Here is a 25,575-nt window from a genome sequence, read left to right on the forward strand (position 1 = left end):
TCAGATTCAATCATGCACAGGCGTCTTGCCTTGTGTGGCTCACTTCACTGGGGCCTCTGGTTCAGAAAGGGAAGGATGCATATGAGGGGTTGGGGGCTGTTGAAGAGTGTGAAGTTTTATACCAATATAGTGCTGCTGGAGGTCTAGGGAGCTCTGGGCAATTCTCATGCACTCCTAAATTCTCAGGCATGAGGTGGCTTTTCTGAGTTTGGGAAGAAAGCCCCCTTTTATTCTGCTCATCCCCTTTCCTCCTTTAGATATTTGCTGACAGTCAGTTCTTCCCTCCTGAACTGTCTACCAGCCTGGACTGACAGGTGTGCTCTGCCTGCCCCTCCTGCTTGGCATCCAGAGGCCCCTCATCTGCCTGTTTCTGCCTGAGCTAGCTTCTAAGTGGTCTTCCAGCCTGGCTCAGAGCCCCCTATCCTCCTTTGGCTTAGCTGTAGCATCTCCTGTCATCCCTGGCTCTTCCTCTCTGTGAGACAAACTTGATGATAGCCAGCAAGCACTTCCCAGCCTACAGTCATAACATATTTCATCTTTGCAGGGAGTACATGAGGTCAGCAGGGCAGACATTATCATGTTTATTTTACGGATAGAGGACCTGAGGCCCAGAGAGGTATGATTTGCTCAAAGACACGTAACTGTTGACTAGCAGAGCCAGTTCTGGAATCAAGGTCCTCAGGCTTATTTCATCATCATCATTGAAAACTGTCAGCTTCTGGGTACATGATGGGGTGGGGACACCCCAGCCTCACAAAGGAATGCAAAGGATTTGAAAGCAGGCCCACTCCTTATGGCCCCCAGGTCACCCCTGCATAGTCTCTGAAAGCACCGTCATGTTGGGAATCTCTGGAAATCCTGTGTAACTCTGAGGTAGATAACAAGCCAGAAAACTAAGCCTGCTCCCCGGGGGGGCCATTGTAATAGACCAAGGTCTGTGTACTCCTTCCCTCCACATCCCCCCAAGTTGGCAACATTGATGCATGTTGTGTTGGGTATCATGTTGGCAGGGGGCTTAGAACTCAGGCCAGACCCAAGAGGATGAGTCATCCTTGAAGATGGGCAGCAGGGTCAGGGAGGGCCCCTGGCTGTCCTGGCTGTCCCTCCTCTCCTAGAGGGAGGGCCAGAGGCAGTGCAAGGAGAGGGCCCCCTTTGCACCTACTCATAGCAGCTCATGTTGCCACTTTCCAGAGGTGGTAAAGTGATCACCTAGCAACCAGGGCCCTTTCTGCGTAGGGCACAGCGTATCATCAGCTCCTCACTGAAGAGGAAGATTGCTCAAGTAGAAGCAGAGAGAAGGGAAAGCAGGTGTGTACTACTGGGCTCCCCAATTCACCATCCATCTCCCACCGCTGTTTCCTGGGGATGAACTTTGTGATGGAAAAGTGGGGATGCAGGGCAGGGGTGCTTCCCAAACCTACCAGCAGTATTGAGGCCAGAGGTTACCAAATGGTACCAGGCTGGCCGTGGGCTCATTACTACTCTCTTCCTAATTGGAACTTTCAAGGTCTCAGTCAGAAAGAAATTCAGAAAGATATAGTGACCAGTGCAGGGATCCAGCTCTGGTTTCCTCTATTCTTTTTTTCTACCTTTCTCTACCTCCACTCCTGGAGGAGTGGGGGACCCTGATTGATGGATGGTACTGGGGATTGAACCTGGGGCACTTTATCACTTGATTTTATTTGTTTATTTTTTTTTTAATTTTGGGACAAGATCTCATGAAGTTTGTTTGGTTGTTTTGGGTACCAAGGATTGAAATCAGGGGCACTTAACCAATGAGCCACAGTCCTATATTTGTCTTTTATTTAGAGACAGGGTAACACTGAGTTGCTTGTGGCCTTGCTAAGTTGCTGAGGCGGGCTTTGAATTCATGATCCTCCTGCCTCAGCCTCCCGAGTCACAAGGATTCCAGGCTTTGCCATCATGCCTGGTTCATTGCTTCCCTTTAATCTTCTGGTCCAGGTATAGATGAAAACATCTTTAGGTTTCTATTCGCATAGCTGCCACAGGCTGACCTTTCCAAAAGACATTGCTAAGTATAAAAGGAGTGCAAAATAAAGCTAAAGAGAGGGTGTGTGAAGAATAAAAACAGCCTGGCTCAAAAAGTACAGGCTACTTGTTTGTTTCCTGGGCTTTTGGACCCTGCTGTTCTCTGCCATTTCCTAGACATCATCAAATCTGGGATCAGCAAACCTTCACATGACCTTTTGCCATACTCTTTGACTTCCTATGCTGGCCTGTCTCCCTGTCCAGGAACCCTTTAGGACCCATGTCACTATGAGGCCTCACCTTTGCCCTATCTTTCTTTCCCCTCAGAGTTCATTGACTGTGTGTGAGGAATGCCTCCTTCCTTTATCTCCCCCAGGGGGTTGACATCTATATGCCTCTTAAGAGTGTGGTCTGATTCTAAGTACACCTTGTAATATACCTATCTCTTTCTCTCTCTCCCTCTCTCTCTGTTTTGTTATTGGAGATTGAACCCCAAGGATGCTTTTTACCACTGAGCTACATCCCCAGCCCTTTTTATTTTATTTTGAGACAGGGTCTCACTAAGTTGCCCAGTCTGGCCTTGAATTTGAAATCCTCCTGCCTCAGCTTCCTGAGTTGCTGAGATTATACGTGCATGCCATTGCAACCAGCTGTAATATTTCTATTCTAGACAAAGTGCTCAGGCCCAGTTTAGCCCATAAGGTGCTAAAGGACTGGTGGTTCTCCAACCTCTGATCTTGGCAGGAACTATAGAAGTCTGCCCACCTGGTTCCTTCTTCCCACTGGGGCACAAGAATAGAAACTGATAAGACGTTGGCCTTTGGCTGATAGAAGTTTATTGGGTAAATTAGGGGAAAGATTGTTCTGGGTTTGGAACAAAAAGCACCACTGAAACTATGTGGTCTTAATGAAGGAAATAGATAAAATCCTGGCCACAAAGCTGAGTTTCCAGACTGCAGCAACAGCTCTGTGTCCTGCCTGGCACTGGGTGGGGCCCAGGAGCCAGACAGGTCTCTAGACTTTCAGGCTACTGCTTGCCAGTGCGCACAGTACTCCCACTGCATGCCAGATGTTCAGATGAAGTCACAGAAATCCAGAGAACCACCACCTCAGGGGAATGTGGGAGCAGGAATGATTAAAAAGGGAGGTTAACTTGTCAGTTATAGCTGGCTCTCCTCACCTTCTTGCCAACATTGTGGCCCTTTAGAGAAACTTGCCCTGTGCAATCTACCTCCATGCCTGCAGCCTAGACTGTCACCTTCATGATATTGCCTGGTCTTAGAGGCAGTACATTCCACCTGGCCAGCATTCCCCAGGGCAGCATGGCCTGGCCAAGGGAATTGAAAAGTAATAGCCAGAGGCCGTTACCAGCCCAGTGATGGAAGTGTGGCACATATCTGGGCCTGATAAAGGGGAACCTTTTTCTCACCTGCTCCTTCGAGTGTGACTTTAGCACTAGATGAGTAAGCTGGTCCTGGATTGGAGGAACATTTCACTTGGGCCCTTGTGTCCCAGAAGCTTTCCCAGCATTTTCAGGGGCTGTATCTTATTCTGTTAGAGCTTTGGGCCAAGTCTGCCCCAATGTGCCAGTCACAATATTCTGCCACCGCACTCTGGTTTGCTGAGGACCTGGAATCCTATTGCAGAGACTTCATGGACCCTGCCCAGAGCTTTCCTTTGTGACAAAGCAGTCTGGTCAGTCACAGTGGCGCATTCCTGTAATCCCAGCATCCGGAGGCTGAAATAGGCAGGAAGATCCTAAGTTTGAGGCCAACCTCAGTAAGTTAGCAAGCCCTTATATCAAAAAATAAAAAAATAAAATAAAAAGGGCTAGAGATGTAGCTCAGTGGTAATTCAATACCCAGTGGTTCAATACCCAGTACTAAAAAAACAAAAAACAAAAAAATAAAAAAACTTCCAATGAAGCAGTCTGTTGCCTGTCTTCCTGTGCCTGTCTTTTCAGGCTTAGCACTGGCTGTCGGGTTGATTCTCTTCCCTATTCTCCCCATTCCACAGAGGATGTGGGGATCCGTATTTTAATTAATTAATTGATTGACTTTTGTGTTGGGGATTGTACCCAGGGGCACTCTATCACTGAGATTTTTTTTTATTTTTATTTTTTATTTTGAGATAGGGTCTCACTAAGTTGCCCAGGCTGGCCTTGAATTTGTGACCCTCCTGCCTCAGCCTCTTGAGTCACTGGGATTACAGACTTATGTCACCAAATCTGGTTAGATGCTGGATTTTCAGTTGGGTCCTTCAACTCCAGGCCAAATCTTTCTGTAGAGACTGTTCTAGAGGCTTCCAGAGGCATAGCTTTTCCTTCCTGTATGTATGTTTTAGGACTTGAATTATCCAAGCTCAGCCCTTTTCCATCAGCCTCTGCTGGGATCAAGCAGGCCTGAGTCTTCTCCAGGGTGGCCAGCCTTCCAGTGCTCCCAGGTAGAGGGAGGGGCAGAATCCAGGCTAGAGCCCCTGGCCATGTCCCAAGCTTGGGAAGAGCCAAGTGAGCAGAAAGCAAAGGCACCAATCCCACTCCTTTCTCCCAAGTTCAGAAACTTAGTGTTGATAGCCACGGGCTGGAAACTAGGGAAGGAACATGCCCCCTTTCCACCATGTTGTGTGAATCACCCTGGCTCAGTTCCTTTGGGAAAGCAATTTTTCTTTGTCCCCAGCCACTGGAGCTTCCTTCCCAGGCTGTATGTTCTTGCCCAGGATTGTTCCAGGGAACCTATCTGGCGTCGTGGGCTCTGTTATCCTTCACTGATTTCCAGCCCTGTGGGTGCCTGAGTTGGGGAAGAGAGGTTGAAATTTATTTATTTATTTATTTTGTTTGTTTGTTCTAAATTTGTTATACATGACAGCAGAATGCATTTAAATTCATAGTAAACATATAGAGCACAATTTTTCATTTCTCTGGTTGTACCCAAAGTAGAGTCACACCATTCGTGTCTTCATACATGTACCTAGGGTAATGATATCCATCTCATTGAGAGGTTGAAATTTATCTGGAGAAAGCTCTTGCTCTACTTCCTTTTCACCCCTCTTCTGGAGTGGATCTTGATGGAACAGATGGGACTCTGAAATTTCTCTTAGTCCTCTGACACCAGGCCAAGAGAGTGTTATTTGTTTGGGGAAGTGGGAGGGAGTAGTTGGGGAGGATGGGACAGACCAGTATTTTTATTTGGTTGGTACTGGGAATTGAACCCAGGGGTGCTTTACCATTGAGCTACATCCCTACCCCTTTTTTTCACCACATTTTTAATTGATGCATTATAGTTGTACATAATGATGGAATTTGTTATTACATATTTGTCTGTGCACACAATATAACAATATAATTGGTCACCAGCACTTCCCCTCCATTCCCACCTCCCACCCTTTGGTCCCTTTCTTCTACTGATTTCCCTTTGATTTTTAAGAGCTCCACCCCACCTTTCTTTTCCTTTTTCCTCTCAACCTTCCAAATACAAAAGAAAATGTATGACCCTTGATCTTCTGAGCTTGACTTATTTCACTTAGCAGTGATAGTCTCTAGTTCCATCTATTTTCCTGCAAATGGCCATAATTTCATTTTTCTTTTTGGTTGAATAAAACTCCATTCTATGTATATACCAGTTTTTTAAATCCATTCATTCGTTGATGGACACCTAGGCTGGTTCCATAGTTTGGCTATTATGAATTGTCCCAGCCCTTTTTATTTTTTATTTTGAAACAGGGTCTTGCTAAGTTACTGACACTGGCCTTGCACTTGATTCTCCTGCCTTGGCCTCCCTAGATGCTCTTTTTCTTTAAGGAGAGTGAGACCTGGAGTACCAGTCTTGGAGGTTGGTTCCTCCTTGGCATCCTTCATAGAAGGCCAGCTCTCCTGGAGGAAGGCTGTTCTCATAGCTAAGGAACACTGTGTGGTGAGGAAGTTGGAAGGGTTGCAAGGAGCCCTAAAACCCCACTGCTCTGCTCCTGGACAACAGGAAGCTGTCCTGATTGTTACCAGAGAGGAGCCACATCCTTTGGTGATGTGGCCCAACAAGAAAGGAAGGGCCAGGACTCTTCCCATGCTTGTTACCACTCCCCCCATGTGGATCATTAAATATTTGTTGAATGAAAACATCTGCTTTTCTTTTGCCATTCAAAGTATTATCTAGACAGTAGACAAGCACAGAAGGAAAGAAAGATCTTGAAGTTTCTTGGTGGATCTTTATTAAACATTTGTGATATGACAAGTCAGTCATAAGCAGTGATGAGCAGCCATAGCATGTGCCACTTTGAACCCTGTCTTCAAAGGAAATCAATCAGCACCCAAGTCCCTTCACCCTGGGCATGGGTGCTTTCAGATCCCATTGGAGATGTCAGAGGGCAGAAATGGAGTCCAGACTCCTAGCTGTGCAGACTCTGCTCTGGCTTCCCCTAGGTCACTAATTATCCATCCCAGTCTGCTCCCTTCAGAAGTCTCCAAAGGACCTTAGATCAATATCTATCTATCTATCCCCTATTCTTTAGGTTTTTCTGTCTCAGGCTTTCAGCCCTGTGGAGAAACCCCTTGTTTTCCCTAGAATCTTGGTGCTGACCTGGGACTCGAGAACCCCAGGCATGGCCACTGTGGATGGGCCTCACAGAGCTATTTAGAACCAGCTCAGGTCAGGCCTCTGTTCTGTGTGGTTTGATGAAGTGGCAGCTGGGGAAGAGGTGACAGGCTCCATGACCCACAAATTCTGACACAGCACCCTTCTCTGCTCAGCCTGGAAGCAAGGGTCAACCAAGCAGAGCCATCTGTGAGATCTCATCCTTCCTGAAAGCTGGTGTCTGCCTCTGTGGGTGGGGCGGGCAGTGCCTGTGGTTAGCCAGAAAGGAAAGGCTGAAGCAAGACAAGGATGGGCCTGGGGAGGCTGGAGGTGTTGACAGGCCAGAGCCAACTCTGTATAGAAGGGGCTATGCCTCTGGATGCCAATCCAGGGCTATGGGTCTCCAGCCCAGAAATTACCCAGGGTGGAGTGGGAATCACCAGAACTGGGGCCTCAACATGTCCAACCCAAGATGACATCCACTGAGCAAGGAGCTTTTGGCCTCTGATTCATTCAGAACCCCTTCAGGAGGGTGACATTCCCATTTTGCAGAGAAGGACACAGATCGGAGAGGGTAAATTGTTAATAGCTGACAGGGGCAAAGCCAGAATGTGAATCCAAGTTTTTCTAGATACTTTCATTTGGGAGGCTTTGAGCTGAGTGTGAACGTATGAGCAATCCAAAAGCCCTCGCTAGGATGGTCTACAGCCAGTGGCCCGCAGTTCTTAGGGTAGTGAACAGAGTTGCATCATAGGAACCTGATGTGTGTCTGCAGACAGAAACTTAAGACAGGCACTGCCACTGGTCCCACTGTTCAAGCAACTTCTTCAGCTTGGACACACCCACTATTTCCCATCTCATTTGTACCTGAGGCTTCATGTTTCTCGGTGGTTCAAGAGAAGTCAAAGAAAATGCTCACTTCTAGATGTCAGTGATGGAAGAGTAGGGACAGAATATAATTAACACTTCATCTGCTTCCTTATATAATTATAAAAATGGTTTCAAGGCATTTTTTTCATAACCAGTATTTGTTTTGATCCTTATAACCCTGAGGTTATATGATGATACTCAGCTGAATAAACATTTATTGGTGTCAACTATATGTAGGATGGTGCTAGATTCTATAGTGGGACAGATAATGAATTAAATATTAGGGTCTCGGTACTCCTAGAGTTTATATTTTAAGTGAGGGAGGTAGACACATTCAAATCATCTTAGTTTCAGTGTAGGATCTTAATAAATATGGGCCATATTTTGCTTTTGATCCAAATTAGTTTGTAAGCCCCAGAGGATAGGACATTATGAGAGAAGAGGCTTGGGAGGAGAGCCTGGGTTGTGGATCTCCAAATGCTATTTATGTTAAGGACTTTACCTTGACCTCATGAATGAGGGCACATCCATGAGCACATTTTTTAAAAAATTCTTGAGAAATGAGCTCACTAAGTTGCCAAGGTTGGCCTTGAATCCTCCTACCTCAGTAGTAGCTGGGATCACAGGCATGCACCACCTACCGTGCCCAGCTCATGAGTGTTTTAATGCAGGAAGATGATCAGTCTGTGATACACTTGTGCAGAAGGCAGGTTTATTTTATTTAGCTTTTTTTGGAGGGATGGGAATGCTGGGTATTGAACCCAGAGGCATTTTGCCACTGAGCTACATCCCCATTTCTGTTGTTTGTTTGAAGGAAGGGTCTAGTTAATTGCTGAAAGTTTCCCCCAAGTTGCTGAGTGCTACTGTTGAACTTGTGATCCTCCTGCCTCAGCCTCCTGAGTCACTAGATTACAGGCATGTGCTACAATGCCTGGCAGAAGACAGGTTTAGAACTCAAGGGAGAAGAGCAGCAGGCTCTTAGATTTGAGAGATGATGTACAGTACAGCAGCAAAGACCAGAAAGGGCTGAGGGAACTGGGAATGTTGCTGAGTGGTAGAGTGCACATCTAGCAATCCCTGGTCTCTGTCTCTGTCTCTGTCTCTCTCTCTCTCTCTCTCACACACACACACACACACACACAAATCCTTAGTAGTTAGATTGTTTACTAAACTCTGCTGGCCAAAGTGGCACACATCTGTAATCTCAGCTACTTGGAAGGTAGGAACAAGAGGATCAGTTCAATGCAGGAGTTTGACCCAAAACTGGGCAACATAGATCCCATCTCAAAATAAAGAATCCTGGCTAATCCTCAGTATCCAGGATTACAGGAGCTGCTGCATGCAATGACATGCTCCTATAATCCTGGCTATTGAGACAGGAGGATCACAAGTTCAAGGCCAGTCTCAGCAATTTAGCCTGGCAGTGTAGGAAGACACTGTCTCAAAATAGAAAGCGCTGGGGATGAAGCTGAGTGGTAAAGCATCCTGGGTTCAATCTCCAGTACTGAAAACAAACAAAATAAATAAATAAATAAAAGTGAATTATTGCTTGGTAGCAGCCTGGACTAGAATTTGGCTCCTGAATCTACTGCTCTTCTGATGAACAGTAAAACGTCAGGCTGGACCCGCTGCAGGTGGGATGGGGACTAAAAGAGCCAGAGGGGACTTTGCATTAAGGGTTTCCATATGGCCAATATGCATTTTTCATTAGCCAGAAGAAAGATTTAAATGGTCAGGTACTATGGAATTTGCCCTCTTCAGTGAAGGCCTGCTCTGTCCACATCTGAAAGATCCAGTGGTCAGTAGCATACTTGGCTCCCATCCCTGTGTGAACTGGAATGAGGGTGGGGGTGGGAATGGGAGCTCATCAGGACTTTTGATCAGCTTTACCCCAGAGTATCATATCAGTCTGAGTCCGTCAGTGTGCTGGCCAGAGTTCTATCAATCTTGTTAGAGATGGTTTGATATTCCTTCCCCAGAGACAGACATTGGCAGGGATCCCTACTTCCCTGGTACAAATAGTTTAGTTCAATCCATCCCATCGAGATGGCACTGTAAATTTATACTCTTAAACACAATAGTTACGCATAAAAAGATAAAATTCTAAAAACGTCATGCTCTTCCCCTCTTCCCAATCCCTGCCACAAACAGCATTGGACAGACATCCCTGTGGATGAGAACTGGAACAGGAACACACAAGAAAGCAGGGCTGAAGCCACAGGCCTGCTGGTCTCTGAGTCTTGAAGCAGAAATTTGGGCTACAGCAATAAAGTGATTTCATATGGAACATTGAATTGGTGCTAGCACACTGCTAGAATCCAAGGGCTAAGTAAACGAGTTGAAAAAAAAATTGCTACTGACCCTTCCCTTGGGCTGTGATTAATTTTTTTATTTTCATACTGTTTCTTCAAATCTGGAATTCTTAGCCATTATTCCTTCAGCTATTATTATTTCTTTTGTCATTTCCTTTATTCATATTTGAAATTCCTATTAGATATATGCTAAAGGCTCACCATCTGTCTTCCATGTGTGTGCTCCATCCTAGATGAATTTCTTAGTATTGTCTCCCAATTCCATGATTTCTTTTTTTTTATTATTATTATTTATTTTTTTTTAGTTGCAGTTGGACACAATATGTTTATTTTATTTATTTTTATGTGGTGCTGAAGATCGAACCCAGGGCTTCACATGTGCTAGGCAAGTGCTCTGCTGCTGAGCCACAACCCCAGCCCCAATTCCATGATTTCTTCATGTCCAATCTGAAGTAATCTACCGTTTCAAATTCTAACACCACTTTTTTTTCTTCCTTTATTTTTTTTTCTTTTCAGATAGAATATTGCTACGGTATCTATGTTGCTCAAGCTGGCCTTGAATTTGGGATCCCCCCCCCCCCTTCAGCCTTCTGAATAGCTTGGAGTAAGGAGCAGTAGAAACAGTATGGAAATCAAACAGAAAAAGTCATGTTACTAGACATAGTAAAACTGCAGAGTAAAGAGAGGATGGTAAAAACTTCCAGAGGACAGGCTCAGTTGTATGGTGCTTGCCCCCGCAAAAGAAGTCGGACACAATGGTACATGCCTGTAATCCCAGTGATTTGGGAAGCTGATGTAGGAGGATCACAAGTTCAAGGCCAGCCTTGGCAATTTAGTGAAACCCCCATCTCAAAAAGCCTGGAAGGCTGGGGATCTAGCTCAGTTGGTAGAGCGCTTGCCTTGGGTTTAATCTCCAGCCCACAAAAAAAAAAAAAAAAGAGCAAAAGATAAAGAAAGCTTGGGGATGTAGCTCAGTGGTAAAGCACTACTGGGTTCAATCCCCAGTACCAAAAAAAAAAAAAAAAAGAGAGAGAGAGCGAGAGAGCAAGAAAGAATTTCTAGATATCTTAAGACAATTTTATTGCCAAAAAATCCTTGCTGAAAGAAAAGTAAATCCATCCGGGAAGAAGCAGGTTGTTGGTGCCAATGGTGACCACAGAAATTGTCACATTGAGCCAGGTACATGCCCTGTAGTTTCAGCTACTTGGGAGGCTGAGGCAGGAGGATCACTGGAGCCCAGGAGTATGAAAGACTGTTAAGCAAGAAAGGGATAGAAGCAGGCAGGGAGGGAGGGAGGGAGAAAGGAAAAGAAATTGACACTTTATGTTGTACATTTAATTACCTTTTGAGGCATAGCAGGATACTTTCTGCTACAAGGACAGAATAACCCATAATGACTTAAACTATAAAAAATGTTGCCAGGCTCGTGGTGGCACACGCCTGTAATCCCAGCCGCTCAGGAGGCTGAGGCAAGAGGATCCCGAGTTCAAAGCCAGCCTCAGCAAAAAGTAAGGTGCTAAGCAACTCAGTGAGACCCTGACTCTAAATAAAATACAAAAAGTAGGGCTGTGGATGTGACTCAGTGGTCAAGTGCCCCTGAGTTAAATCCCCGGTACCCTCCTCAAAAAAAAAAATGTTGAGAATGGGGGTGTACTACACTGATAAACTTCTCAGCATGCTTGAAGTCCAAGGTTCAATCCCAGAGCCAAAAATTAAAAAAAAAAAAAAAAAAGATTAAATAGATTAACTGACCCGTGTAGAGGTAGCAGAGTTCTAGGGCTGGGACACAGTCCAGAATTGACATGAAGGACTCTGGATCTTCTCTGCCATCCTTTGTTTGTAAGATGTCTCTCCTTGTGGTTATAAGATGACCCTGGACATCACCCTTTAACACCTCAAGCAGGATGACAGGGAGATGCTAAGAGAAAGGAGGCTTCCTTTCGTGTGTCTCTTTTTCAGGAAGAATTTTTCCAAGACAGCTCTAGTTGATACCTTCTTAGGTCTGCTTGCCTTAAGTTGGATCATCTTCAAACCAGTTCCTGGCAAAAGCAAGCAAACAGGCTGGCTGTGGTTGGCTTTGACTGGTCTTGCCTCATCTCCTGGGACTGGGTCTTTAGCTGCCTGAACAAGTCAGGATTTTGTTGGCACAAAAAGAGAGTGACTGCTGGTGGGCAACCAACATTGTCTGCTACAGATGGCAAAACACAAGTGAAGAGCCAGCATCTAATTGGGTTTTTAATTTAAAAAAGGAAAACTAAAATTGTTAACTACATTATCAAGGAAGAATAGGGTAAAATAAAGTAGGGAACTCCATTGTTAAATCATATCAGAATTTTGCCTTGTTCAAGGGAATGACACTATTGGAAAACTAGACTTCATTGGCAAAAATATATGTGTGCTAACAATTTAAGATAATCACTAAAAGAAGAGCAATATCATTTCTAAACCAGGGAGAAAAAAAAAGTGGTAGGATTGGGGATAATGTGTCAATCCACTGAAAGTCAGGAAAAGAAAAGAAGCTAAAGAAATAATAGAGAAAGTAAGATAGTAACATAAGTGCAAAGCCAGAAATCTGTTGGATTCAAAAAAAGATGATGCAGTGGTGCATTCCTGTAATCCCAACTACTCTGGTGGCTGAGGCAAGAGAATTGAAAGTTGGAGACCAACCTCAGCAATTTAAGAATCTGTCTTAAAAAATGGCTGGGGATGTGGCTCAGTGTAGAGTGCTTACCTAGCCTGTGCAAGGCTTCAGTGCCACCAAAACAAAAACCAAACAAACAAAAAACCAGTAAATAAGAAGTGATCTATCATGAAATGGGGAGGAGACATAGTCAGCAGGAAATGAACCCTGTGGTACTGGGGATGAGAACCAGGAGCAGTCAGTCTATCACTGAACTACATCCCCAGCCCCTTTGGCTTTTTTTAAATTTTGAGACAGGGTCTTGCTAAATTGTCTGGGCTGGACTCAAATTTGTCATCCTCCTACCTCAGCCTCCTGAGTAGCTGGGATTACAGGGATGCACCACCATGCCTGGATCTCCCTAATTCTTTATATCTGGCTTGCCTGCCAGCTATTGAGATAACTTTGTTCTTTTAGATTTCACTTCTGACTTTATATATATATATATATATATATATATATATATATATATATATACTTCCACCCCCCCACAACCACATTGGGGCTCTCTCCTGAGGAAGCAGGCCTGGGACACAGCAGGTAGCTGATCTAAAGGGACCCTGCATCCCAACTCTCCCCATCCCACCTCCCTCTGCCTCAGCGCCTGGTGGTCCTCCCTTTAGAGGATACTTGTTTAGGGGCAACATTAGTCCTCTTACAGCGCAGACTGATGGTTTATTTCTCCAGGATTTAACTGATGGTTAGGCAAGGTCCAATCTTTGATTTGAAGAGATGTGTTAGCTCTTACCTTCAGAAAACCAGAAGGCAGTTTTCTGGCTGCTAACTCTAGATAGCATCTGAGGTACGAGAGCTGAGCATTCAGACTGGATATCAAGGTTAGGGGTCCTGCAAGAAGACAGGGCTGGGGAAGGCACAGGCTGTCCGAGGAGTTGTAACAAGGGACTAGAAAGTGCCTGAGTCACTAGGCTAGCTAGGAGGGAGGACTCTGTGCCAGAGGCTGGTGCCAGGATGTTGCAACGCAGTGACTTCAGTTAACCAAGCATTCCAAGTGAAGCAACCAGTACACCCCGGTCAAGGACGTGCCTTGCTGGGTTTGAGTGGCAAGTAAGGGATGGGCATTCTGTCTCTTCCTCAAAATAATGGCTTACCTCCCAGGGCACCTTCTGCCAGGACTGGTGATTGCCTCATCTAGGAGTCCGTCCGGGAGTTTGCTAGGTGGTCAGAGATGAGGGTATGGGGAACCTTTTGGTGTTTGAACCCTAGTTGGTGGGAAAATCCTGGATAGAAGGCAACAGGGAAGAAGTCCTTGTCTTGGAGTCTTCCCTTCTGCCTGGCTGACCTTGTCCAGCTGGTCCTGGGACTCCGGAGAATATTAAATGAGAGGCTATCCCCGAAAATGCCTGGAGACTCATAAAGCATCGTGGCACTTGAGTAATAATCTGTGGTTTGCTGACTTTAGAATGAGGCTTTGGGACTTACCTCAGGCCGTGTGTGAGTGGATGGGAAGAAGTGCTTCATCAGCTTGGGTTCGGCTTTTTTCCTTCCCCCCAACCCTCCAAGAGGCAAGCTGCCCCACCCCCCACCCTCAGCGCCTTATTTTGATGTTTCTTTTCTCTGCCTGCCAGGAAGGTTGTGTTCAGCTGTGCTGCTCTGAGGCCCTGCTATCCAGGGCTTCATTAGGTTAATTCGAAAGCTGGTCTCCTGGGATCTGACAGAGACTGACTCTAAAGCCACCACAGCTTCCGAAACAGCTCCTGCGGCTCTCCTTTTGGGCACCCTTTTTTCCTCAATCCAGTGCTTCTGTTTTTCCTTCCCATCACCTGCCAGCTTGTGAAGTCTCCTTAGAGCTTCCATTGTTTCCTTGAAGAGCGGGAGCCACCCAGACAGGCATCGCTGATTGGTGGAAGTCTGGGGGAGGAGGAGAGAGAGCCCCATCCACTCCTCAAGGCCCCAGCTGCCCCTGACCTTTACCCTGGCTGCCATTTCCTCTGATCAGCCTCAGCAGCTCCAGATTAACCAGCCCTTCAGGGGAATATTGTTATGTGAGCTCCCCAAATTTGCCAAATCCGTGAGCATAAACTTCTTATGAGGTCCTGGGTCCATCCCTAGCACCACTAATAATAATAATAATAATAATAATAATAATAATAATAATAATAATAAATAGAAAGGGGAAGAGAAACCTTTTTATGTTTGTTTTGAGACGGGGTCTTAACAATGTTCAGCCCAAAATTGGCTTTGAATCCCTGGGCTCAAGGGATCCCCCTGCCTCAGCCTCCCAGTAGCTGAGACTGAAGGTGTGTGACCACCATGCCCAGCTTAGAAGATCTCTCTCTCTCTCTCTCTCTCTCTCTCTCTCTCTCTCTCTCTCTCTCTCCCCTAAATTGCCACCTACTAAATTTCCCTGGTTTTCTCCTTTCTCTCTTAGGGGACTATTTCACATCTGATCTCTGTAAATCTTCAACTCCAACAATAAAAATAAACCTTCCTTGTTATCTAAGCTTCTCTGATCTACTTTGCTTCCCATTCCTGGGGTAGTCCCTCCACAGATAAGTCCATCCTAGTCCCCTCTTGCTTCGCAAAGACTTTACTCCTCAATTAGCCTTCTTCCTGCATCATGAACTTTTTTGCTAATTCATTCTCATACATTCAGTAATTCCTCCCATCTCAAACTCTGATTCTAAGTGCTTATATCATATATACATACATATATACACACACACACATATATATTTATTTATTTATTTTATCTGTTGATGAACCTTTATTTAATTTATTTATATGTGGTGCTGAGAATCAGACCCAGTATCTCACACATACTAGTCAAGTTCTTTACCACTGAGCTACAACCCCAGCCCTCCTTTTATTTTTATTTTTTAATTTGAAAAAAAAAATTTAGTTGTAGTTGGACACAATATCTTTATTTTATTTATTTATTTTTATGTGGTGCTGAGGATTGAACCCAGCGCCTCATACGTGCTGGCAAGTGCTCTATCGTTGAGCCAGAACCCCAGCCCCTCCTTTTATTTTTTTTATAACACCTTTATTGGTATATAATTCATATCCCATACAGTTTACTCATTTGAAGTGTGTACTAGTCAGCTGGGAATGTAGCTCAGTGGTAGGATGCTTGTGTAGCATGTGCAAGGCCCTGGGTTCAGTCCACAGTAACACACACACGTGCACAAATGAAGTGTCCAAGTCTGTTCACTTGAGTGTATAACCATCATCACAAGTTTAGATATTTTATCACCTCAAAAGGAAACTCTAATTCACTAGCAGTCATTTCCTATCCTCCCTCCCAGTCCTAGCCCTTGAAAACCAATAATCTACTTTCTGACTCTATGGATAGTCTATTCTGGACATTTCATAGAAATCATTCAATATAGGGTCTTCTCTGACTGACTTCTTTCACTTAGCACAATGTTTTCAAGGTTCATCTATGATGTGGAATGTATCAGAGGGCTGGGGCTGGGGCTCAGTGGTAGTGCACTTGCCTATCTCACACTTGGTGTGTGTGAGGTAATGGGTTCGATTCTCAGCACCACATATAAATAAATAAAATAAAGGTCTATCAACAACTTAAAAAAAGAATACATTCCTTTTTTTGAGATGAATTCCATTGTAGGGACAGACCACATTTTGTTGCTTCATTTATCAGTTAATAGAACCTTTGATTGTTCCTGCTCTGGAGCTATTATGGATAAGGCTCTAAATCACTTGTCTAGGTTTTTATGTGGACACATGCTTTCATTTCATATGAGTGTATACCTCGGAGTAGAATCACTGAGTCATATGATAACTCTGCAGTTAACGTTTTGAGGAACTGCCAGGCTGTTTTTCAAAGCAACCACACCATTTCAGCATTCCCACTAGCAACATATAAGGGTTATGATTTCTCCACATCCTCACTAATATTTGTTATTATCTGTCTTTTTTTAGTACATTCTGGTAGGTGGGAAGTACTATCTGATTGAGGTTTTGATTTGATTTTTGAGGACTAATGAATGACCTAGAGCATCTTTTCATGTTCTTAAAGACATTTCATCCCCACTCTCCCCCAGCCACTCTCATGGGCCACCAGGTGCTATCCTGGGCTGCCTCCTCTCATCTACCTCAGGCTCTCCAGACATTATTTATTCCAGTTGTGTAGCTTAAAAAAATGAACTCTGAGGGCCAGGTGCAATGGCACACCCATAATCCCAGTGGTTTGAGAGGCAGAGGCAGGAGGATCATGAGTTCAAAGCCAGCTCAGCAATTCAGTGAGGGCACTAAGCAACTCAGTGACTCTGTCTCTAATAAAATACAAAATAGGACTCAGTGGTCGAGTGCCCCTGAGTTCAATGCCCAGTATCTCCCCCTGAAAAAAATGAACTATTTTTTACAACTCTGGGTTGTAGCTCAGTGGTTGAGCACTTGCCTCGAATGCATGAGGCACTGGATTCCATCTTCAGCACCACATTAAAAATAAATAAATAACATAAAAATATTGTGTCCATCTACAATTAAAAAAATTATATATATATATATATATATACACACACACACACACACACACACACACACACACACACACATATAATGACCTCTCCCTGGGCATGGTACAAACCTGTAGTTCCAGGGGACTCAGGAGGCTGTGGCAGGAGGATCACAAATTCAAGGCTAGCCTCAGTGACATCGTGAGACCTTCAGCAACTTTAGATCCTAAGAAACCTATCTCAAAATTTAAAAATAAATGAATAAATAAAAAGGTCTGGGGATGTAGCTTAGTGGTGAAGTATCCCTGGGTTCAATCCTTAGTAGCAAAAAAAGAAAAGAAAAGAAAACTTCTCAAATGTATTCCTCCAGCTCTGATCTCACCCAGGAGCTTCAGATGTATGTGTTCAACTGCTTGTTACGCATGGGCATCTAAAAAGCATCTTAAATGTAACCTGTCACAGATAGAATTCTTATTTTTTAACCACCCAAACCCATCAACTTCCTATCTTCTTTGTGAATGGCACTCCATCCACCATGTTGCTCAGGCCACAGCCACCGTATCTCCCTGGTTCCTTCTTTCTCTCCCACCACCGACCTTCCAAACCCCTTTCTCACCCATATCAGGTTAAGTCCTTCAGGAAATACTCAGCCTCTTCTCACCACCTCCACAGCCTGCAGTTTAGCACAGTTCTTGTCTGGTCTCCTTACTAGTCTCACACAGCAGCGGAGTTGTCCTTTAATAAAGCATGTTTTAACCACAACAACAAATTAGGGGCTGGGGTGTAGCTCAGGGGTAGGGGCCCTGGGGCTGAACTCCAGCATCAGGAAAAAAAAAAAAAAGAAAACATACTGAATTTTGTGCTTCTTGAAGTTTCTCTCTCTCTCTCTCTTTTATTTTATTTATTTATTTTTTTGGTACCAGGGATTGAACCAAGGGACACTTACCACTGAACCATATCCCCAGCCCTTTTTTATATTTTATTTAGAGACAGGGTTTGCTGAGGTGCTTAAGTCCTCCCTAACTGCTGAGGCTGGCTTTGAACTCATACTCCTCTTGCCTCAGCTTCTGGAGCCACTGGGATTACAGGTATGTGCCACCACACCCTGCCCTAGCCTTTTTAAAGTTTATTTGAGAGAGGGTCTGGCAGAATTGCTGAAGTTGGCTTCAAACTTCAGTCTTCCTGCCTCAGCCTCCCAAGTTGCTGATTATAGTAGGAATCCACTGTTGAGAGAGAGAGGTGTAAATGGTGTCTTGCTTGGCTTTGCATGTTTTGAACTTTTTGTGGACTCATGCAGTGGGCAGTCATCCACGATTTATTCTTTTTGCTCAGCACAGTAGTTATTCCTCCCTGTTGATGTTTGCAACTGGATTTCAATCATTTTTTTATGGTACAGCAGGAACATATCACAGTTTATCCCTTCTATTTTGAGGGCATTTGGGTTGTTTGTAGTTTTCTGATACACAGTACTGTTGAAAGCATTCTGATGCATGTCTCTTGGTGCACCTGTTCTTCTGTACCTAGTAGAAATACTAGAGAAAAACACCCACCAGAATGCCTAAAATTAAAGATTGAAACTATCAAGGCTATGGAACAAATGGAACTGTCATGCATAACTGGTGGGAATGTAAAATGCTACAACCACTTTGGAAAACTACTTGATAATTTCTAGCAAAGTTAAACATACACCCACCCTATGACTCAGCAATTCCACTCCCAGATATTTATCCAAGAGAAATGAGTATGTCCATAAAAAAAAAAGATAAAAACTTGTAAAAGAAGTTCAGTTTTGTTAATAATAGCCAAAAACTAGAAATAACTCAGTGTCCAAACATGGAAAAGAAGAAACTACTGGTACATACAACAGCATGAATGAATCTCTGGAACATTACACTGAGCAGAAGGACAAGTGCAAATGAATATATAATGAATGTGTGTTTATGTGAAGTTCAAGAGCAGGTACAGTTCACCTCTGGTGACAGAATTCAGAAAAGTGGTAGAGCATCAGCTGTTGACTGGTAAAGGGACAAAGAGAACTTCTGGGATGCTGGAAATGTTCTATATTCTAACACTTTTTTTTTTTGTCTCCATGCTGGGGATTAAACCCAGAGCCTCCAGCATGCTAATCAAGTGCTCCCGTAACTGAGCTGCACCCCTAGCACAGTGCAGCTCACATAGGTAAAAGTTCATGAAGCTTTACATTGGACAGCTTCTGTGTTTTAGTATATATGAATTAGTCCTCAAAAAGACAATTAAAAAAACAGGCGTAGGGGCTGGGGATGTGGCTCAAGCAGTAGCGTGCTCGCCTGGCATGCGTGCAGCCCGGGTTCGATCCTCAGCATCACATACAAACAAAGATGTTGTGTCCGCCGAAAACTAAAAAATAAATATTAAAAAAAATCTCTCTCACACAATCTCTTAAAAAAAAAACAAAACAGGTGCAGTGTCGAATATTGGTAATCCCAGTGGTTTGGGAGGCTGAGGCAGGAGGATCGTGTGTTCAAAGCCAGGCTCAGCAACTCAGTGAGATCCTGTCTCTAAATAAAATACAAAACAGGGCTGGGGATGTGGCTCAGTGGCTGGGTACCCCTGAGTTCAATCCCCAGTACTGAAAAAAACAAAAATAAGAACATATGAGTGAGCCTTCCAGCAACCAGGTGGCCCAAGAGTACTGCCTCTCTCCACTGGCAGCAGAGATGGAGACCAGGGACTGATGCCAAAGTGTACATCCTCCCCCCTAATTTCTTTATACTGGGGTGTTCGTGGGCTTATGAATGATCAGAGAAGCTGAGAAGGGGAGAGATCACAATTAGGCCCTGGGCCACCTAAGGGACGTCAGAGTTCACAGGTGGAAATGAGACAGGTGAAGGCCAGCATGAGTGATTTCTGGGGTTGTTAGTGCCCATCCAGAGGCCTATGATGTTTTTTGCTCCTCCCAGTGCCTCCTTTTACCCTCAACATAAGTTGAGCAGTTTAAGCTCCTGGTAACCGTCTGAATGTGAAGTTCTCAAAACAAGGGCTTTTGCCAGCGGCTCCATTCATTCCTTTGCTCTTCCCAGGTATGTCGTTGAACTAGGGATTTTCCTTTTCCCAACAGAGCAGGTTACTTCAGGAGCCCCCTGGGTTGATTTAGAATCCCCGGGAGTTGGGGCATGGCCCTATCTGAGCTCTTTCCTTGGGAAGCCTCCTGTGCAGGTTTTTGCCCAGCCCCCGCCTTTGGTGTCACAGTGGGGCTACCCATCCACAAATGGGTCTCCTTATCTGTCACTTGTCCAGTCTGCAAACTCACTGCCTCCATGACCACCTGCTCCATGAATGACTCTTCTCAGGTCACAGGGAGCTAGGAGGGGGACCCTCTAAAGCCAAGTTCTTTTTCTTAGATATTGGGCATGGAAATGGGAAAAGGGAGAACTGAAAGAGACAGTGACCCGGTTTCCTGTTTACAGGATGTCTAGCCACAGGCTGTGTTGTGAGCTAGCTATGCCATTAACATAGACCAACATGTTCGTGTCTTCCCACAATGTCAGAATTTATTGAATAACAATAAATTCACAAGCTACACCACTTGCAGCAGTGGTGATTCATGGAATATTTGTAGGTCATCTGATAGAGATAAGTCAGGCAATCACAAGTTCTTTTATTCCATTCCAGTCTTAATTTCTAGTATCTATAACACATCATACTTTCTCTCTCTCTCTCTCTCTCTCTCTCTCTCTCTCACACACACACACACACACACACATACACACACACACACAAAGAATGAGAAAGAGTTAAGGTGGCCACAGGGTTACAGGATGCTATGCCAAAAGCACAGGTGAGAGTGATAAGAATGCAGAGTCAAAGAACCATTGTAGATGGTCAGATAAGGGTTTTCTGCAGTTATCAAGGCAGAGCTGGACAGATGGCAGTTTCAGTTTCAGAGTATCAGCTTGAAGTGTCAGCTCAAGGTGTTAGCTTGGAGTGGGCCCTGTGTAGTGACCATGGGCAGGAGAAACCATGCTGTGCCAAAACATAAAGGGACAGGAAATTAGAGGTGCATCACTGTGGCATTCTTCCCTGGCAAGGCTTGTGATGAGTGACCAGGTGAGAGGTCAGGGTGCTGCCATATCCAAGTACTTAGGTATTTTTTTTTTTTTGGAGGGGTGGTTCCTGGGATTGAACTCAGGGGCACTTGACCACTGAGCTACATTCGCAGCCCTATTTTATTTGTTTATTTATTTATTTAAATATTTATTTTTTTAGTTTTAGGTGGACACAATATCTTTATTTTATTTTTATGTGGTGCTGAGAATCGAACCCAGTGCCTCACGCATGCCAGGCAAGCGCGCTACTACTTGAGCCATATCCCCAGCCTCCCCAGCCCTATTTTATATTTTATTAGAGACAGGGTCTCACTGGGTTGCTTAGCACCTTGCTGTTTCTGAGGCTGGCTTTGAACTTACGGCCCTCCTCCCTCAGCCTCCCAAACTGCTGGGATTACAGGCATATACCACTGTGCCCGGCAATTACTTAGTTTTGGTGCATACAAGTTATCAGTTTGTGCTTTATAGTTGTGCCACGCAGGTAGTGGTTGTTTACCTCTACAAACAAGGTGTAGATTCAGTCTACCTTGGCACTTACTCTCAAAATGGAGTAGCTCATGGCAAACTACTACTTTACAACATGGACTAACTCAGTGTTAGGCAGTTTGAAAATTCAGAGCAGGGCCCAACCTGTTCTCCACATAATCTGCTAAATGAGTTCAGTGGAGGAACTTTGGAAAAGGCACATTTGAACCAGTACTGCTGTTGCCAAAAGCTTGGTCCTTGTCCCTGATGCCAATCTAATAACAAGGACATGGTTTTGAGAAAAAGGAAAAAGAAGGTTTATTGCTTTGTTAGCAAAGGAGAAACTGGGGCCTTTTGACCCAGAGGCTGTGATTCTGCCCATCAGCAGGAACAGGGGCCTTTTAAAGAGGAGACTCAAAGGGTACATTCCTGTGTTCTCTGTTGGAGTTGTAATTACTTGTAAATTTGGGAGTTGGTCATTTCTGAGATCTTCTAGTACCAACTCCAAAGTCTGGATTATTTCATTCCTATGGTGGGTGTATACTCAGGGGCAGATAAATCTGCCTGAAGTGGGAAAGAAAGGTAATTCTGTTTTCCCTGAGATTAAGAGGGAGAGAGATTAAGGAGGAGCAGAGAGAGAGAGGAAGAGAAAAAAAAATGTCCATTTAAAAAATAAGTTGCAAGCTGGGCGAGGTGGCACACGCCTGTAATACCAGCGGCTCGGGAGGCTAAGGCAGGAGGATCTCGAGTTCAAAGCCAACCTCAGCAAAAGCAAGGCACTAAGCAACTCAGTGAGACCCTGTGTCTAAATAAAATACAAAATAGAGCTGGGGATATAGCTCAGTGGTCGAGTGCCCCTGAGTTCAATCCCCGATACGTACTAAATAAATAAATAAATAAAAAGTTGCAGTGGCAGAGCAGCAAGGGCTACATTTATAAAGTGGACCACGGTTACACTATTGAGTGTCTCTGTGGATTCAAGCCAGGAGGCCTGGGTGAGGCATATGGGTAAAGCTTCACTCTTAACCCTGGGAAGCCAGTCTCTGTGTCTCTCCTTCCCTCTTGTCCCTGTGGAGCTCAAGAAACTCATGAGCTCCTTTCTTTCTTTCTTCTTCTTTTTTTTAAAATATTTTTTTAGTTGTAGTTGGACACAATACCTTTATTTTATTCATTTTTATGTGGTGCTGAGGATCGAACCCAGCGCCTTGCATGAGCTCTACCATTGAGCCACAACCCTGGCCCTCCATGAGCTCCTTTCTGTGCCCTGGTTTCAGCCTAGGCTTTGGAATCAGACAGGGGCTCAAAGCTCACTCCCATTCATGAGGTCACGACATTAAGCATTCTCCTTTACTTCTGTGAGCATTATTTTCCCACTCAGAGTAATATCCTCCCTCTCTATTGCAATAGGCTGGTTCCGTTCCCTGATGGCTTTGTGGTTTGGCTTGGACCCAGAAATTTGAGCTACCATGAGGGCAGCTAGATTTCTCTTAAACATGGAACCTAAGACATCTTCTCTACAGCGGCCAGGGCAGCCAGAGGACCCTGGAAGGGCAGGCTGGAGCTTTCAACAAGGGTAGGGCTGTCAGAACTAGCACTGGCCAGATTTGGAGAGGAGATGGTTTAAGAGATTCCCATGCCACGGACTCAAGCTCCTTTCCTGAGGGCCAGAATCCACACTACTCTACACTTGGCCTCTGCCCATTTTTGTGTGCCAGAACAGCATGGGCCTCATACTTTCAGCTCTACCAGAGACCCTGGCGCTCTTTTCACCTATAATATACAGCTAAAGGCAGGTGTCCAGAGGGAGGCCGGTCAGTGGGGGTCTTGTGCCCAGCAACTCCATTTCCTGATGCAGTCACATTCTCCCCTCATACCAGAGCAGGAAGGATTGTTCCATTACCCACACCAAGAGAGGAGAGGGGCAAGTTGAATGGTCTGGGCCCAGTCCTTCCTTCTTGCTGGAGGGCTTTCCCTGGGCATTGAGAGGGCCCTGGGTGATCTGTGTCCGAGAGTTAGCATTCGAAGACCCTGGGATCTTCTCTGGATTGTTTTCTCTAAGTTTTACCTGAAAGTAACTATGCGAAGCTGGACTAGGGGCTGGGCACTATGGCGCACGCCTGTAATCCCAGTGACTGGGGAGGCTCTGGCAGGAGGATCACAAATTCAAGGCCAGTCTGGGCAATTTAGTGAGACCCTGTTTCAAAATAATATATATATATGGTATGGGCTAGGGATGTGGCAGAGTGCCTGAGTCTGAGCCCCAGTACAAGGGGAAAAAACTAAATGAAGCTAGACTAAAGGCTTTCTAAACCTACTAATTCCAGTAACTTGCCATGTGACTCTAGGGAAATCAAGTTAACTGCTCCTTGTTTACCTTCTGGCTAATAAGTGAAGTTTCTGGCTAATCTAGTCCCCTGAGGGGGAGATATGCAGAGCTATGCTATCTGTGGATGGTTAGGGAGGAGAGCCCTTTCTTTTGTCTACCCTTTGGTTAAGTGGGTATCTCCTCTGCTGCTAGCTTTGTCCCCTCTGGAACTTGGGGGTGGAGTTGGGGAAGAGCCTGTGTGTGTGCAATTTATCTGCACATTCTTTTTCCTCTCTGCAATTTCAGGGTCATGCTGCGGCAGCCTGGCGCCTGACAAGTGTGGGGGGGAACCTGCCCGGGGATTACTGCTACTGTGAACTAACAGCAGGACAGCCTGGCCTCAGGAGAGCAGGGATGGACAGAGCAGCCACCGAGCCCAGGCCAGCAGCTCCAGGAAGGAGGCCTGGACCCTGGTGGGGAGCTCTGCGCACATTCTGCTGACCTGGACGGCTTGGATGCAGCACCCCACTGAGCAGCAACTGTTACCAGCCCCAGAGGACTCCATAGCAAGAATAGGTGCTTGGTGACCCCTGTGCAACTGCAGTTGGAGCTGTGACTACTAAGAAAAGGGACCAGCACCTCGGATGGGAAGCAGTTGGGGACTAATTCGAGGAGAATCTTGGTCTTTGCAGCAATTTCCTGACACCACCCAGGGAGCTTCCTGCTTTTTTTCTTTCAGGGCTGGGATCCGGTCCCTGCCCCTGGCAGAAGGGTTAAACGGGAGTGCCAGCCAAGGTGGGGAGGACTCTTGCATGGAATGCAGGCCCCCTGAAGCTTGTGTCCTCTCTGTTTTAATCAGAGTTCCAGGGCTTCCCCGCTGCAGGGGACGAGGGGCTGCCTCGGTGTCTGCTCATGAGCCACAAAGACCCCGACTGCTCCAAACTGGACCTTTTCAAGCCGCCAAAGAGGGGGGCCCCCAGAGCTGGCAGCCAGCAATCCCAAGGGACTAGAGGGCTGGGATGGACTGACCTCCTCCTCTCTGGGGCAGCAGGAGAGGCAGAGCCTTTGTGGCCCAGCTAGTGACAGAGATAACCAATGAAGCCCTAAGCTGGGACCCAAGTGGCTCAGGGACAGGGGAGCCACTCCTTACATTGAGGGAGGGTGTGGCGAGGATCCCCTGCCATATCACATGCCCCTATGCCCTTTGCACTTGCTGCCGGAATAGACAGGCTGCGCCGTGGCTGGCCCCTCAGTGGGCTGGGAAAGAAGTGGCCACGGTGACAGCTGCCTGCCTGCTAGCACCATGAAGTGCTCTCTGCGGGTGTGGTTCCTCTCTGTGGCCTTCCTGCTGGTGTTCATCATGTCCCTGCTCTTCACCTACTCGCACCATAGCATGGCCACCTTGCCCTACCTGGATTCGGGGGCCCTGGGTGGGACACACCGGGTGAAGCTGGTGCCCGGCTACGCTGGCCTGCAGCGCCTCAGCAAAGAGGGGCTCTCAGGCAAGAGCTGTGCCTGCCGCCGCTGCATGGGTGATACAGGCGCCTCTGATTGGTTCGACAGCCACTTTGACAGCAACATCTCACCTGTCTGGACCAGAGAGAACATGGATCTTCCCCCGGATGTCCAAAGGTGGTGGATGGTGAGAGCTCTGGCCCCTTCTGCCTCCCCTTTGCTGCCCTCTCGCCCAGGGCTCGTCCTCCCTGTTTCGGAGTCACCCTTAGGATCCCCCTCTTGGTTTGGGGCTTCTTCTGGCCTCCCGTGCCTTGACAAAGTGGGAGGCCCATTTGATGGGAGCCATATACGAGGATTGCAGATAACTGAAGGTCAGATCAAGATTTCACCTGGAAGGAGAGAGAGCTAGTATT

General features: G+C 45.7%; 1 protein-coding gene across 1 annotated transcript in view; it reads left to right on the forward strand.

Annotated features, from left to right (window-relative positions):
- The window catches only part of St3gal2 (ST3 beta-galactoside alpha-2,3-sialyltransferase 2), a 53,908-nt gene that overhangs the window by 13,612 nt on the left and 14,721 nt on the right, over positions 1-25,575 (forward strand). Inside the window, exon 2 of the mRNA XM_046434733.2 lies at positions 24,014-25,349. Coding sequence (XP_046290689.1) covers positions 25,011-25,349 — 339 coding nt within the window. The 5' untranslated portion in view covers positions 24,014-25,010. The remainder of the gene's footprint in view (positions 1-24,013; positions 25,350-25,575) is intronic.

The sequence above is a fragment of the Marmota monax genome, unplaced genomic scaffold (genome assembly GCF_021218885.2).
Source record: "Marmota monax isolate L192 unplaced genomic scaffold, Marmota_monax_Labrador192_F-V1.1 WCK01_AAM20220418_F8-fsc00024, whole genome shotgun sequence".
NCBI classification, from domain to species: Eukaryota; Metazoa; Chordata; class Mammalia; order Rodentia; family Sciuridae; genus Marmota; species Marmota monax.